Source organism: Suillus subaureus, assembly GCF_016647635.1.
Source record: "Suillus subaureus strain MN1 chromosome Unknown BJ212scaffold_38, whole genome shotgun sequence".
NCBI lineage: Eukaryota > Fungi > Basidiomycota > Agaricomycetes > Boletales > Suillaceae > Suillus > Suillus subaureus.
Window position 1 is genome coordinate 419,133 of NW_024538594.1, and position 16,227 is coordinate 435,359.

Sequence of the window (16,227 nt, forward strand, 5' to 3'; positions counted from 1 at the left end):
CCCTGCTGTCCACCTCAGACCAGGCCATACATCTCCCTAGCACCCTCCCTAAGCTACACAATACTCTGTTCCATCATGCCTCTGCACACCTCATGTGCCATTGTCGGAGGTAGTACCAATAGTGCGAGGTACAGCATCACAATGTGGTAAGTGAGCGGTGTTCCTGGGTGTGAAGCTGATAGGGATGTTGTTGCAGAGGGGAAGAAGTTGGGTTTTGAAAGGAGAATGAGGGATGATTTGGTGATGTTCCAGCTGTAGTGGTGCCAGAGAGTGGGGTTATATTGATGCAATGGCTGTTGGTAATGGGTATGTTTCAAACATTCATCCTTTAAACTGAATTTCACCATCACCAGCAATTGCAATGACATACATATACTACTAAACTGATCTAGTGAGATCTATCTCTGGCTAAACATCCTCTCTCTCTCTGAGTCACCAGGATCAATGTTAGTATGTCCATCTCTTATTCTTTGTCTCATGCTCATCAACTGTTCCATCATCTGGAGGAACTTGTGAGAAGCTGTGTTGGAGCTAATAGGTGATATCAAGATTTGCCATTAATATATGTAGCAAAATGAATGGCCCTAGTGAGGTAATGCAATGGACAGATGAATCTTTTCTTGGCACCTTCTGATCAACCTCTTTGTCATCATGGCAGAGTCTGCAGCTGCAACCAGCCTTCTGAGTCTGCAAAGACCTCATGTAGACTGGCCGAATCTCACACATTCTGATTACATTGAATGTCTGCAATGTAGCAGTGGTTAAATTGAGGGACAACTGTCAAGTTTTTTCTTTCCCAGTCTGAATATGAGAGACTATTACTGCTCTAATATTGTGCCAGAAACTCGACACGATACATATGTGCTGCCATTTGACTACCCGACTAGTGGTGAAATTCTCAATGGAATCAGGATTGGCACAACTGGGCATCACTACAATTTCCATGGCACTGGATCCATAATACCTGCAAGATTCATCTTAAATCTCAAGCATTGAAAGCAAAACTGAATACACCAAACCAGTTCTTGGCAGGGGCCACTCTGTCCTGGGACTCTACCAATGAAAAAATAATAACTGTGATAAGTTTGTCCAACCTGTACTGTGAGCAAGGCCACTAAACATTAACAACAACTAGTACTTGCCATGGCCTCATGCCCTCCTGCACATTTGCAATGTTACATACATACCATGCCCAAGACACAGCATAGATACCCACATGCTAACACAAGGGTGACCAACCCTATGAGTGGCAGCTTATTCTTCACCCATCAACAGACTCACCATGCCAGAATGACAATTCATCACTTCTTACAGCCTCCCCCAGCCTCAGAAAGTCCATTTCAAGGGTTTGATCATTCAAACAACACCATTGTGTGTCTTCCATTGAAGTTTTCATCACATGTTTGCTAACTATACTGTCTAACCCAACTAGTATTTCTCCAGATCATTATCACAATTTCTGACATCATTAGATGACGAGTCATGGTCAATGTCAGTATCTCTATCTTTTATCGACCACATCAATGGCTGACTTTATTCACAGTGCCTGGGGATACTTGATCATCTGAAGGCACATAGGAGAGTCTGTCCCAGGTCACCATTAAGGGTGCCAAGTATGACTCCTGCAAATGCCAGCCACATCCAAAGTGTTTGGATGGAATGTGGGTGGACCTTCTCAACTTCATCTACAAATTATTAGATGACCGAAAGAAAAGTTGACTCATTTGGCTGCATGGCATGGCAGGGGTTGGAAAGTCTGCTGTTGTATTTACCATGGCTGAAAGGATGAGAAGTCTGAAAGTCACCAACCATATGAAGATCAAGAAGTGGCTTGCAGGCACATTCTTTTTCTCATGCAAGCATACTGAACACTGCATGACTGGATATTTTTTTGTGACACTTGCATACCAGCTTGGATGCAATTTTCCCAGCATCTGGGAAGACTTGAACAGAGCCATCCACAAGAATCCTGCTCTTCTAGATCCCAACAAATCTCTTTGTGATCAGATGGAGGGACTCTTTCTGAGACCTCTGCAGAAGCTTCAAATTAGATTGCATGAGTGTCCACCTTCAATTTTCATTGCTGATGCACTTGACAAATGTGTGTCTGAAGCTGAGGTCGTTGATCTCATCTCCCTACTTGGCAAGGCACTTTGTGAACTAGATCTGCCTGTGGTCCACATCCTCCTTGTGAGTCACTCAGAAGAGCATATCTGTGAAGCTATTCAGGAGAAAGAGGTGTGCGCTCCAGTGCAGGATATACCAGTGAAAACCACTGTGACAGGAGTTGTTGCAGTCATCTCCTTAGATGGTGCAGATATTGACCATGACATCTGTATCTTCCTTGAGCATTCATTCAGAAAGCTGCAAGTCCGATGTTTGGATTTTCCACAGCCATTGAGGAATCAACTTGCACAGCTGGCAAGTCGAGCAGGAAGATGTTTCATTGTGGCGTCTACAATGATGAAGTTCATTGATGATGGATACCATGATCCCCGCAATCAACTTCAGCTCATGCTTGAGTTCACGAGTGAGCTGCTACCAGGAACAGAGGTGTACAAATTATATGACCATATCCTTGCCACATGCAGTGACCCTGCATGGGCATACATATATTTGTCTATCATTGCTGCCCTTGCCAACCCTCTCTTGATTTCTCAAATCTCAGAACTTCTTGGCCCTGGTGAAGGCAAGGATGTTAAGAGAGTACTGGCACAGCTACGGTCAATCATAGATGTTCCTACAGACAGCAGTCTCCTGGTGAATATTTTTCACTCTTCCATCCATGACTATGTTCTCGACCCTTTGAACTGCAGTCTCTGTGAGGTACAACATATCAGATATCCCCACTCCCTACTCGCTCATTCATGTCTCCATTTGATGATGCAAGCCATCCCACAAAGCATGGCCCTGTTGGACACACTGTTGCAATTGAAGATGCATGGTCAGGCTATGAAACCCCATGACCCCCAGAGCTTAAAACAAGAACTAGCCTTCATCATCGAGCCACTGACATCATTCACAGTCCTTATAGCCCTGCAGTGGCTTCAGGGAGGTTATAAGTCAGATTTACTGTCCTGGCTAGAGACCCTTGATGGATGTGCTTGGTTGGAGACCCAAGGGGGAAAAGACTGGCTGCAGAATCAGTGGAGGAAAGACTGGCTCCAGACACAGGGGAAAATGTTCTGGCCAAAAGCCCATAGCGTCCAAGACTGGCTGCTAACCCAGGGGAGGAAAGGCTTGCTGACTGAGGCTTGGCCATCTTGGCTGGGGACACAGAGCAGGAGAGAATGGCTGCAGACCCAGTCAGGGCAAGATTGGCTGCAAACCCAGTGGGGGAAAGACTGGCTGCAGACCCAGTGGGGGCAAGATTGGTTGCAGACCTAGTGGGGGCAAGACTGGTTACAGACCCAGCAAGGGCAAGACTCACTGCATACCTAGCACAAGCAGGACTTGCTCCAGACCCTGAATGGAGAAGGCTGGCTGAAGACTGAGAGTGGACGAGAATGGCTTAGGGACAAGAGTGGGAGAGAGTGGCTGCAAACCCAGAGTCAACAAGATTTGCTGCCAACCCAGAGCAGGAGACAGTGGCTGCAAACTCAGGGCGGGCGAGACTGGCTAAAGACCCAACTCGGATAACACTGGCTGCAGACCCAGGGTGGGCAAGATTGGCTAAAGACCCAGAGTGGACGAGAATGGCTGCAGACCCAGAGCAGCCAAGACTGGCTGCACATGCCACATGGTCAAGCATGGCAGTCAACTGCTGCAGCATCTGTCTGGGTGACAATGGAGGAATTCTTGAGGACTTTGGAAGCAGTCAGCAAGTATGCAATCATCCCAGAATTGCTTTTACTTGCAGCTTTCCAAGCAATACAGCAGTTCAAGAGTTTACCGGACTTCTTGATGTTCCCAGCGTTTCTGATGTTAAGGTATCAGGACCCTTCTTCTGCCTTACCACAATGCTGTTTCCTACCAGACATGGAGATATTCCATGCTATGATGGCCTTTGAGGGTTTTGCACATGAAGCACAGCAATGAAGTTAATCAGCTTCCAATGCTCTCAAGTATGCGTGTCAAAATTGGGTGTTCCATCTGTCACAAGCCCACAGTCCATGGGACAACATGCTGAATCACTTGTTCAAGTCTTTCTGGAGTCGCCATCTTCTCTGCTGGCTCGAAAGGCAGTGGTGTTTGAAGGGCCTCCGGCCTTGCCTTGCTATTTTATTTGGAGCGCAGAAATTTGCTTTACCTGTAGTACAAAATCTTGCAAAAGTGTGTTTTTCCAACAATTTTTGTGAATTAGAAACTGACCTGTGCATGTGAGTAGGAACATCATCAATAAGGAAGCAGTCGATGGTATCTATTTTTTGGCACGTTGCTCAAGTGCTTCTCGCTCTAGTGGATTCTACCCTTCCAGTTCATTAGTTGGCAAAAGTGGCACTTCATTCCATTTTTGAGGATTTCGAGAGCTGTGGTTAGTCGGGGAAGAGCTTGACAGTACTTGCGTTAATAAGTTATGACTTATCATAAATAAAACGATTGCCGCTGCGCGGTTCATCTTGTTTATTACATGGTTTGTTTATCTGTACATGTTGGATCAGGGTCCCAAGGGCAGGAGCTAGGCCTCTTGGCCCTTTCCACAGCTTAGTCAGCACGTAGACTAGGTTTCACCATGTTCGTGGCTAGCATCCATCGATTCCATCATCAGCTTGTCTGCTTTGCTCTGGGCTTAGGCTGCCGGCCCTGCTTCAACGTGAATATCGATCGGATATCTACTATTTGTGAGGAAGAATAAGGTCGCGTCCTGGACGCTGAAACATTAATTCAGAGCACATCTCATGAAGAGTAGTGCTGATCTCGACCCGTCGGTGGTTGACGCGGCTTGACTTGCGTTGTTTTTATTGTTTCATCATATATGCTAGATCCATACTCGCGGTACAAACGAAGCGAACACTTTTATTTGTACAATTACAATTCAACTACTGCTCCGCGATTGCGCATTATCCATCAAGATCTTGTTCAATCCATCACGGCGCAGACAATTCTCAAACTTGAAGCTTTTCGCAATTTCATCCAGCTCTGCCTCACTCTTTCCACGGAAATGTTCTGCCCATTCCTTGACAAGATACTCGGTGACTAGTATACTGCGGGACAAGCGACCAACGCGATCGGAGAGTTTCCAGACTGGGAACGGATACAGGTTCTGGTTCTCCTGCGGTATCTCTTCTGTGATATGATTGATAAGAGGTTGATATATGTGCTGGACTTGAGCGGTATCAGCACCCCAAGCGTCCACAGCAAGACGATGTTTCTTCGCCAGGAAGTCCTTCAGTAGGACCATGTACGAAGTTTCCTGTGAAACGTAAACCATGCCCTGGAATCCGATGTCCTTGTACAACCAGATCGACCAGCTCAGACGATCCTGGTATTGTGTCAGCCAGGAGTAAGAGACAGTATTCAGTGCTGATGTACCTGATTGTAGATGGCCAACTGGTCTTTGAGAACCTTGTACCGTCTCTCATTGATGGCGTCTGTAGCAGGGCCATCGTATTGCCTCCTAGCATAGACTGGGCCCCATTCGCCATTCCAGACACAAAGGCCGTGCTGGTCCATCCATTCCCTCTTCCTCTCGTAGGTTTTCTTCATTCTCTGTCGTTGTTCGTCGGAGCTGACGTAGTCCTCTGGACTAGCAGGGAAGCCGTATCCGCTATAGTCTGCAGTCTATATAAGATGGAAACATGAAAACGGTGACTTAGAGTATACCATGGATCGAGTATGCGGTGTTCTGCCACTTCTTGTGCATATCACCGAAATGTGAGAAGTCACTTGCAAATGTGTTTCCATCGAAGAAAATGATATGCTCTGTGTCGACCGAGCGGACGGCGTCGTGGACTTGATCGTAGAACTTGATCACAGCGGTATGCGTGGGGTCAGTGGGTTCGTTAAGTGGGTTATAGCCGGCAATCCACTTGTTGTTAGCATAGTGCTTAGCAAGTTCTTTCCAGAGCCAGATTGTGCGATCCTGGAAGTCTTTGTGTAACCAGAAATTTGCGATGTGCGTGCCAGCATCACAATGCCAAGCAGTGTTTTGACCGCCTGCAGCAGCATGCAGATCAAGGATGGTGTAAATGCCTTGCTGGGCACAGAGGTCAATCACACGGTCAAGGTGCTTGAAACCCTCCTCTTTCAGGACACGGGGATTCAGATCATCTGATCGATTCCATAAGTCGGACGAATTACGAAAACTCGGGGCACGTGCGTACCTTCGAAGTGCCTGTAGTTGAAGGGTAGCCGAATGCAGTTGAGTCCAAGACTCTTGAAGAACTTGGCGTCTGCCTCCTGGAAGAAGTACTCCAGGAACTTGGCTTGCCCATAAGAAGCAGGAACAATGCTGCAGATAATGATTAACTCACCTTGTCGAAGAAAAACTCTGATTTGATAGATCCTACGACCTCGGCGAGAGCAGTACGGATCTGGAATTCGCAGCCTGGGTATCCAGAAATGAAGTTCTCCATGCTATCAGAGGGAGAAAGATCAAGATGCGTAAATGCGTTCGGGAAGTATAACAACCTACTTCATCCATCCTCCGAGACCTGCTCCCCTGAGGATGACCTCCTTGCCATCCCCATCGACGATCTTTGTTCCAGAAACTTTCAGATAAGAAGACATAGCAAAGGAGATATGCAGCACTGCATGATCTTCCTTAGTATAACTTTAAGTAGTGGAGCCAAGGTTGAACGTTTGAACATTGAGTTAACGGACCGGTAGAAGAGTCCACGAGATACCAGTCCGACTATCCATGCTCCGAGGTTTATCCATGTTCCATCAATAGCAGACTTAACGTTCGAAACTTACAGCTTACGGGCGTGGGTGGACTCGTGACTGATCACTGGAGAAGCAGCGTTCCAGAATATTTCGGAGTATCCGACTTGCTGCTGCCGGGCTCCAGCGCCTACAGATACCGTGACATGTTGAAGGCATAGCATTAGCAGGAGTGATTAACAATGTGTCGGATTAGTAAGCCCTGTTGTTCTTATCGCGGAATTCGGAAGATGGGAAGGCGTCACACAAACTGATAAAAAACATTATTTCTCGGTACTCAGTGCATAATATAGTGTGCTGAATGACGCTCGACGTCGAGACTACGGCGTCAAGTTGCTCAAGTCAAAAAAAAAATTGATTCAGCTTGGTTGGCAAAAACGGCCATCCGTCGGAAGCCGTCGGACTACTACTAGTACTGACTTATAGTAGATTAGTACGGTTCTTATGTTACACTGCTGGTAGTAGTACCTGGTTTTCGCGCAGCTAGTGAATATTGAATGGTGGCGAAGCAGTGACAGCGCACCGCAAGTAGTCTGGAGAGCAAAAACTACTTGGCTTTAGTATTGCCGGTTATAACCGGCAAAACTCTAGGCGCTTAGCTAGGTTATGTACTGAACCATGTGTACGACATTCCTAATGATGTTGCCAGCCGTTACCCTCACCATTGTAATTAACCACCTCAACCTCATCTAGAACAGTCTGTGGTACTATTATTCCTTGTTCGACCCGATCCAACTTGTCAACATCAAGAGCATTTCCCTTGAGCACTTCAACTTCGTTCATGCTCTGGACTTCTTCAGTCATTTTCAGCTCTTAGTGAGCTACAAATTCAGTGGCGATGTCATCAGGCGAAATACTCTCCGGATCAGCAAGAAGGTCATCTGCACCGCTAGGCTTAGCCGAAGGTTTGCGCGAATTTTGCCAAGTGTTTCAAATGTGTCAGCCGAAAGATTACACCATCATGCAGATTGTATTGTGCCGAGATCAGAGAATGTGCGCTCTACTTCACCTGCATGCCCTACGATCGAGAGGATTGTCACAGAGAAGGCCTTGAGTAGGTGGCTTTCGGAATTGATTGGAAGGTTTTTCCACCAAGAAAGGTTGTCTACGTGGCCGCCTCGACCTTGGATCCGAGCATCTGATGAGTTATCAGTGTCACCACACTGTTGTCAACTTGTTCCAGGCACTCGAAATTGTCATTGATCAGTGATGCCGAGAGGGCGCCCTCCAACATGCACCATCTTACTTTAGGGATGTCGTTTTGCATGTTCTCTTGAATTCAAACTATATTATCAGAGATCTAGATTACATCTCTGTGAGTCTCGGATGCCCTAGAGTTCTACCACGTTTTGCCACTCCCCTTTTGCGTGAGTTCTGCCGAGGACCGGGCACAACCAGTTTTGCCGAACCGGTTGGCAAAACTCGGTAGCTTTGCCAACAACAATACCAGTGGTAATGGTACCTGGTTTTCGCGCAGCTGCTGAATGGTGGCGAAGTGGTGACCGTACACTGCTCCTCTGCTTTTGCTTGATTTCGCATCGCAATACTTCCTTCAATTCATCAAGGGCAGCTTGATGCAGGCTCATCAATATTCATCACCATCATGCCGATTTCGGGCCTCGGCGATACGGGCGCTGAAAGCCTGAACGGTGGTATATCTAACACGAACTCTAGATCATTATACACCCCAACATCCCCAACTTCCTCACACCTATTCCTCGAATATGACCATGGTCTCAAATGATCCCAGTTGGTGGCCGGCAATTGATTCGAATGTGTTTTTAAGTTATTGGTCGGGTTCGTCGTATCAGTTGACGATATGTCGATCTAACATTGACTTATGGTTTTGCAGTTGCCGCCGGCGTCGTGGTGGTATACGATTGGGGTGAGCAGGATAGTGTTCGAAAACCGCTGATATTCTCATGATATTTCCAGTCTTGACATTCGGACAAGAGGTACGTGGGTGCTATTGCCGGAGCAGCTAACTTGCTAAGAATGATGTCATAGATTGAACTGATCTGGGTGAGTGACAGAGTCTCATATCAGAAGAAAAGCGACAGAATACAATAAAATTTTGTCAGAGGCAGTGCTGGTCTCTCATGACTATACTGTATCTCGTTGTATGTACTTCATGTTACACTATGTTGGCAAGTTGTGCTGACTGCAAAATATTCTAGATACGCTATACTGTAATACCATATTCTGTGTATGTTTTTGAGTCCAACAAGTTTGTATTGTACTAATAGCCCATCTCTCAACATCAGTATCAGCGCTCTGCGTATGTCTCATATGCGCTGTGTTCGATTCTTCTGACCGGCGGTACACAGCATATATGACAATGGTCTCGCTGACAGATGCAGTGAGTATTTCGCAGCTATCTCATTCCCATCATCCAATGGATACATTCTTTTGTAGGGGTAAGTGAGATTCTGACCATTGAACTTGGATGGACATAATGACCACACAGGTGTAAGTCACAGTGTTTGATCCTAGTACGAGGTGATCACTGATTGGGTATTTCAGGCGATATTTTAGGTTACACAACAAATTGGACAAACGTGGTCATACCTGCTATGCTGGGCGGTGAGCTGCAATACCTCAGTGATATTGACTCAACTGAAATACGATGCAAGTCATCATGATTTCTCGGTTGCATGCCATGCATCAGAGATCTAGGATGATGCTTATCTTCCTTGTTATCATCTTCTTGGTTGTAAACATCACCTGCGGGGTAATCATGGCAATAGTACTCAAGCATTCTGTGGGGGGTGAGCTTTACTTGTTGATTTGAAGAACACAACTCATTGGACGAACACCAGAGGAGCTAATACTCTCTGGAATGTATATATGTGATTTTGAATATGAGGGAGATGTCCGGCTTCTGATCTCAATACTTTGGATACTCAACACTGTTTGGGAGGTCCTCGTACTGTGTCTTTCGATCTGGATTGCTGCGAAACACTTCTGTGACCTGCGACGATTCGGCCCATCGACAGGATCGACAATCGGGGACTGTTTCAGAGTGCTAACAAAATCTCACGTGCTTTATTTTGCAAGGTGAGTTTGTAATGTAAATGTGCTTATCTTTTTCTGCTCAAGTTCCGCACGTCCTAGCTTTGTTTGTGTCTCTTGCATTCAACTTGGTCTTCTCTCTTCGGAGGTCTTGGTGAGCCGACCTGTCGTTGACATCTACTCGTAACATTACTCATCATATTTGTAGCATACAAATTCTATGGGAGCTCAGATACTCTACGGTGCCCTTCAAATTTTAGTTAGCGTGCAGATGTTTGTGCTGGGACCACGCCTCATCCTTAGTGTTCGAGAATATCACGCTAAGCTCGTGGCCAACTCCGACGCAGAAACTAGCATCAATTTGATTGTCTTCCAGGAGCGTGTGCATGTATTGACTGTGTAGGGAGATGTCTGCCGAGTGTTCTGCATAAAGGACATATTTGGCTGAGGACCGGTCGTGGTATTTATTTAAGCACCTCAACCTTACATTATCGTTACCTAACACAGCGCTAGAGATATTTAAGATAGATTTTAATGTTGTCCAGAATGCAAAGAACATTTTTGACGTTTGAACTGACATAAACTTGGGTATCGTTTTACGCACGTGCTCGTTCCTTCGCTTACATGAAATATGAACTAGGTGTGCCTGAGGTGCAATGGCGCCCACACCCGTTGTGCCTTCGGCTTCCTGGTTTTGGCTGCATCCCGGGCCTAACATTAGATCCATCATGATGACTACATGATTTCATACGGAACTCTTCTATGCAGTGCAACAAGAACACATGCTGGAAATGAACTTATCACCAACAAGTGAAACTTTCCTGATGATTCATTCGCGTGCGTGATACTGGCTTGCAAGTCAAAATCTACTTTGATTTAATCGAGGACTTCTACTCTGGCTTGATTTCCCATCGAAATATTTATCTCAAGGGCCTTGAGGCGGGCATAAATATTCATCGCCATCGCGCCGATTTTGGCGATACAAGCGCTGAACGGACCAACGGTGATATATCTAGGACAAACACTAGATCGTTATACACCCCCAACATCCCCCACTTGTTCACACCCATCCCTCGAATATGACCGTAGTCTCAAATGATCCCAGTTGGTGGCCGATAATCAATTCGGATATTTATTTCAGCTATTGGATAGGTTCGTCATATTAGTTGGTCAGATATCTAACATTGACTTGCGGTTCCGCAGTTGCCGCCGGCGTCGTGGTGGCATACGATTGGGGTAAGCAGAACAGTGTTCGAAAACCGCTAATATTCTCATGGTATTTTCAGTCCTAACACTTGGACAAGAGTATCCGGATTGTCTAGCAACCGACTCAGTCGTGTCTGTTCATTTCAGAGGGATGGACCCAAGTGTACTGGCAACCTCGAATGGGATGTCAGGAGCATGAAATCTTGATCAGAGAGTACGGGAAAATGGGGATGCATTCGAGGTTGGAACGACCAATAAGGAAAACAACTTGTGTGACCGGTATACGGAACGAATCAATGTAGGATGATCATGAGGAGCGATTATCATCAATTAATGATTTTAGGTATCGATGGGGACAGGATATCGATGGCAGGAAGTTGTCTTTTATGGAGGGAAGACTAAGATACGGAGCTTGGGTGGACAGAGTCCAACTCTGTACTAGATGGACGTAGAATGAATCAGAAGAGTGGGATGATCGAATAGACTAGATAAGGCTTCGATTAGACACACAAGCTTGAAGGGAGGGCAGACAGGTGTACTCATAGAGAGGATCTGTCAAATGTACAAAGAATCGGATCCACCATTTTTCTACCACTCTTTTGCGGCTGGATTTATTCGAGTTTATCTAAATCAAGCAAATTCTCAGTGACGCGATACGACAGAGTTTGACTTGGGACCTACATGGTTGGCTCAAGGCATGTCTAGGAAGGTAGTCGCTGAATGGACCCATCACTAATGGCCCTTCTCCGCGCTGTCTACCTTTCGATGGCATCTATGAGTCGAGCAAACCCTTTCTGCTGAATGACTGAGGGTCGTGGATAAGAGCGGGACAGGCCAGACGCATGCCCACCCCCATATCATCTATCTAGGCAGTAGGAAAGTAGTAATGAGTCGTACTTGAAGGGTGAAAGTGGGCTGATTGTCCTCAGCAACTATTGTTGTGATTGTGCGTCATATCATATCATCGGATCTCCTTGATGCCTTCCCCAAACCACACAACGTCCCACTCCACACAGCCCCTGCGAATATCGTACGCCGTCGCAGGAAGCAATGCCAGCAGTGCGAGGTACAGCGTAACGATGTGGTAAGTACCCGTAGTTCCTGGGTGTGAAGGTGACAGCAATATTAATCTCGCTGCGGAAAGGAAGAAATTGGGTTTTGATGGAAGGGTATGATGCCGGGTGGTGGTGTTCTGGCTATAATGATGCCGGAGAGGGGGCTGATGTGGTGGCTGTGGGTGATGACGTTGGTATTGGGGGAAATCGACTTATCCGTGGATCGTTGAAGTTGGATCTGGGGGATGGTTCAAGGGTGGGAGAGTCGGATCACGCGTGTGCCTGTACAGGGGTCCGAACGAGTTGAGCCTGGATAGGTAGTTGCAGCAGAGATCGTATGCTACTTGGTCTGCTGGTGAGGTGTTTGTTGCAAGGTGGATTTTAATGTGTCGAATAGGAAAGTCCTCGGTGAGGCGGCGTTCTGCAAACGGTAGAGACCAATGGCGGTGAAAAGGCATACGGGGCGGAAGATATTTAATAGTTCTTCTAGATACGGTAGGGAGACAATCAGTTTGTGAAGGACACAAGAGGACGCCTCTCGCAGGAGATGGTTGTATATGGAAGTGAGGTGAAAATCAAGAGTGATTTGATCGAATTCGGGGGATTCACCCAGGAAGCGGTCCATGATGCCCCGTGTATCTGACGAAAGTTTTCTGAGCGCCAAGTCAGTTACGCGAGTAATGAATACATGGGGGACAAGCGAACCAACCCTGCGGGTCTTTCCGCTTTGTGCACAAAAACTTCAAAGTTGACGTCCGGGTTGACTTGGCATGCTGCAACGATGAATTCTACGACAGGTCGTTGGTACAGATCCTATGGATTTCGATAGGGCTGCCGGTCGGTGGCCAAATGCAGTGCACGTACTCGAGTATCTATGATGAAGAAAATTATCAAGAAATCATTGAGGGATGCGCCGAGCGTATCGACAGTGATATTTCCGGGGCGGTCTCGTATCTTCAACAGGATGACAGTACTGGGTACTGAGGGACAATGTTCAGCGTTGGGCGCCAGCAGAAGTCAGAGATGGGTACACAATCGATAAAATGTTTCGTAACGCACATGGTGGGCTCCAGATAGAACTTAGTCTGTTTGATGGGGAGATTTTCGAAGAGATCTTGGAATATGAGGTCTTTCCGCTCCTGGGGTACGTTAGGACCGACAAAGGGAGAGAGGTTAGTGGAACATAGAAATGCACCTCCTCGTGCCCAGAAAGAGAAGTTTGGTCCTGCGTATGGTTTCATCTGTCTGCGAGTTGGCTGCGATTGAGTAGCTCTGTCACAGTCGGAGGAGCGCTCATTGCACATCCAAAGATTTACATAGGCGACTGACTTCTGTGAATAGCGCCCACATGGTTGTCACACGACATGCATATTCTTCCCGCGAACATCACTGATGCGAGCACGTCAACCTTAAGAGTTACCCACAGTTGCCAGTGATGAGCACCTGGTGACCTGATACTACGATTAGAAGAACGCTTCCTTTGGTCGTCTTGGTATATCCGATCAATATCCGAACAACGAGGAGCAAGGTGTCCGAAGTTTTGATCTAGAGAACGTGTCGATCATTCACCGGTCATCAACCACGCATGGTGTAGTTTTTAATGAATATCAGGCTGTGAAAATCGATGCATTGGCCGCCACTTGCCATCGCATCAGCTGTACAACGCACCGACTCTTCCGCACCATCCGATCCTACGCCATCATTGATACGCTTATTGGTAGCCTGGGCCGAACAGGCGAGTCATCTGTTTGCTCCGTGTGGACCTCCCTAATGTTTCGCTTTTCTGGCGGCATGGCCAGAATCTAACCTTGTTGACAAATATCGAAGCTGTGATACCTGGGCCAGCAAGATTGTCGAGACGCTTGTTGGATCGTTACATCAAACGTGGGTCTGATGTAGATCAACAAACTCCATGGTTTCACTGATGGAGCCTCGACCGACAACAAGAACTTCATCTCAAAAATGGCATTGGGACACGTTGCGAAAATCAGATTTTGGCCCAGTGGCCTTTAAATATTCGTGACTGCCAGTGCATCTTACGTCTACTTGGTTAGGTCGGTCATTGAAAACAGGATGCTATGATGCTCGTTTCAACCATAGATATATCTAATACGAACGCTAGCGTCGTATCTACCAAGTTTGCCGTTCCCTCACATCCATCCTCGAACAATAGTATGACCCGAGTATCAAATGATCCCAGATGGTGGCCGACCATTAATGTGGATCTCGTCTATAGCTACTTTGCAGGTTTGTGGAGCCAATCAAATGGTAATGGCGATATGTCGATATCTAACCTTGTATGTCGTTTCGCAGTTGCTTCTTCTGCTGGGGTAATATACGATTGGGGTGAGTAATATCATACTAAAGAACCACCGATATCCTGACAGCATTTCCAGCACTGACGTTTGGACAAGAGGTAAGTCGATGCTATTACCGGAGCAGTCATGTTGCTGAGAATAGTATCATAGGTCGAATTGATCTGGGTGAGCAGAGTCCCAAGTCAGAAGAACAACTTACAGATATGATGGATTCGCAGAGGCAACCACGGTCGATGATGACCGCTCTGTATCTTAGTGTGTGTAACTTGCGTTATATTGTGGTCGACAAATTGTGCTGACCTGAAAATATCCTAGGTGCGCTATTTTGGAATTTTATTTGCTGTGTATGTCTGGAAAGTTAAGCATTTCGTGTTGTGCTAATCATCTGTCTCTCGCGCTCAGCATCAACATATTGTGTATGGTTCCACGCTTACACCGTGTTTGTTTCTTCTGATCGGCGGCATACAGTCAATGTTCCGACAATTTCAATGACGGGTGTAGTGAGTATTCTGCACATATGTCTATCATTCCAATTCACTAACTGCGCTTCTATGTAGGGGTGAGTGATCTTTGACTAGCTTGTTAATGCAATATAATGACCGCCACAGCTGTGAGTTTGTATCGAGCGCGTAGTCCTCTGAGACTGATCGCTGCCTGGATTTGTCAGGTCTTCTTGTGTCCATCACACAAAATTGGATAAATGTCGTCGTAACTGTAATACTTGGTGGTGAGCTTCAATATCTTAGTCGTGTCAATTTGACTGAAATATCACGCGAGTCTTCATGATTGCTCGGTTACGTGCCGTGTATCGGGGATCCAGAAAGGTGATGATATTTCTCGTTGTCGCCTTCCTAGCTGTCAACATCGTCGACTGCGTCTTCGCCGTAATAGTAACGAGCCATATGTCAGGGGGTGAGTTCATTCATGTATGAAAGGCCGCTGCGCCAGACTCATTGTCGATTGCCAGAGGAGCTCATTCTTTCTGGCACTTATCAGTGCAATGTCACCTTCAAAGAGCGAGATAGCACAGTTCTGGAGTCCATGACTTGGATACTGACCACAGCATGGGAGGTCGCCGCATTGTGTCTCGCAGTCTGGATTTCTGTAAAACACTTTCGTGAACTGCGACGGCATTCTTCTGGAGGGATTATTGGGGACTGTTTCGTGGTAATAATGAAATCTCATGTTATTTACTTTGCGAGGTGAGCTGACACTGCGATGGTGTTTTGTTTTTCTATTAATGTTATCTTGAAACACTAGCTTTATTGTTGTTTCTTGTCTCGAGCTTGGTTATTTGTCTCCAGCGATCTCAGCGCCGGTATGCCATTTTTTTCTACCTCTATATACTAAAACAGTTCATCGTTTCTATAGGACCCATATTCCCTAGGACCTCCGATTTATGCTGGTGTTGCTAGTATTTTCTCGCTCGTGCAGTTATTTGTGCTGGGACCACGCTTGATGCTTAGCATTCGAGAATATTACGCTCAGGATGACCCTGATGCAGCAACAAACATGAGTCCGATTGCTTTCCAGGAGCGCGACCACGTGCAAACAAGCACTGGTAGTGTGTGACGTGCCGGATCAAAAGATGTGGGGAACTCCGCAGGGAGCGAGAAAATTCGTTTTTATCTTCTTGTCGTGATACTTATTTATTGAAATATTCAGACAATGGCAAACCGTAGAGATGTACCCTCTCGCGTCCAGATTTTTTTTCTTTTTGCCACGCTGCGAACTTCCGGTGTACAAGCTTTTCAGTACATGGTCCACATAATTAAATGCACAGCTGAGTTCATTGACCATCGCTTGTGATTGCC

General features: G+C 46.4%; 5 protein-coding genes across 5 annotated transcripts; 1 reads left to right on the top strand and 4 right to left on the bottom strand.

Annotated features, from left to right (window-relative positions):
• Positions 1-1,719: 1,719 nt before the first annotated feature.
• BJ212DRAFT_1200426 (uncharacterized protein) lies at positions 1,720-2,043 on the top strand (the record flags this gene model as incomplete). Its single annotated transcript, XM_041329064.1, has 1 exon — positions 1,720-2,043. A coding segment is annotated over one exon (324 nt), but the record flags the coding sequence as incomplete, so codon positions are not given.
• A 2,837-nt stretch (positions 2,044-4,880) lies between these two features.
• On the bottom strand, positions 4,881-6,634 carry BJ212DRAFT_657372 (glycoside hydrolase family 5 protein). The gene is made up of 5 exons (XM_041343756.1): positions 6,414-6,634; positions 6,264-6,360; positions 5,764-6,210; positions 5,473-5,714; positions 4,881-5,422 (listed from the first exon to the last, which is right to left on the bottom strand). Exons 1-5 carry the CDS (start codon positions 6,513-6,515, stop codon positions 4,976-4,978), a joined length of 1,335 nt encoding a protein of 444 aa, XP_041188668.1. The 5' UTR covers positions 6,516-6,634; the 3' UTR covers positions 4,881-4,975.
• Positions 6,635-7,781: 1,147 nt separating this feature from the next.
• Positions 7,782-7,943, bottom strand: BJ212DRAFT_1280746 (uncharacterized protein; the record flags this gene model as incomplete). The annotated part of the gene is made up of 1 exon (XM_041331575.1): positions 7,782-7,943. A coding segment is annotated over one exon (162 nt), but the record flags the coding sequence as incomplete, so codon positions are not given.
• On the bottom strand, positions 7,928-8,419 carry BJ212DRAFT_1383636 (uncharacterized protein). Its single transcript, XM_041336734.1, has one exon. It carries the CDS (start codon positions 8,406-8,408, stop codon positions 8,154-8,156), a length of 255 nt encoding a protein of 84 aa, XP_041188670.1. The 5' UTR covers positions 8,409-8,419; the 3' UTR covers positions 7,928-8,153.
• A 4,016-nt stretch (positions 8,420-12,435) lies between these two features.
• BJ212DRAFT_1485112 (Gtr1/RagA G protein conserved region-domain-containing protein) lies at positions 12,436-13,336 on the bottom strand (the record flags this gene model as incomplete). Its single annotated transcript, XM_041340928.1, has 4 exons — positions 12,436-12,748; positions 12,805-12,908; positions 12,960-13,075; positions 13,129-13,336. The coding sequence occupies 4 exons, from the start codon at positions 13,334-13,336 to the stop codon at positions 12,436-12,438; spliced, it is 741 nt and encodes a 246-aa protein (XP_041188671.1).
• Between the last annotated feature and the right edge of the window lie 2,891 nt (positions 13,337-16,227).

What these genes read in the sequence shown, in the direction of transcription:
- BJ212DRAFT_657372 (XM_041343756.1), bottom strand. Translation starts at nt 6,515, where the DNA reads ATGGAGAACTTCATTTCTGGATACCCAGGCTGCGAATTCCAGATCCGT. An exon ending in CACCGCATACTCGATCCATG is followed by an intron (nt 5,715 to 5,763) that starts GTATACTCTAAG and finishes TATAGACTGCAG; the next exon opens with ACTATAGCGGATACGGCTTC. An exon ending in AGTTGGCCATCTACAATCAG is followed by an intron (nt 5,423 to 5,472) that starts GTACATCAGCAC and finishes ACACAATACCAG; the next exon opens with GATCGTCTGAGCTGGTCGAT.
- BJ212DRAFT_1383636 (XM_041336734.1), bottom strand. Translation starts at nt 8,408, where the DNA reads ATGAGCCTGCATCAAGCTGCCCTTGATGAATTGAAGGAAGTATTGCGA.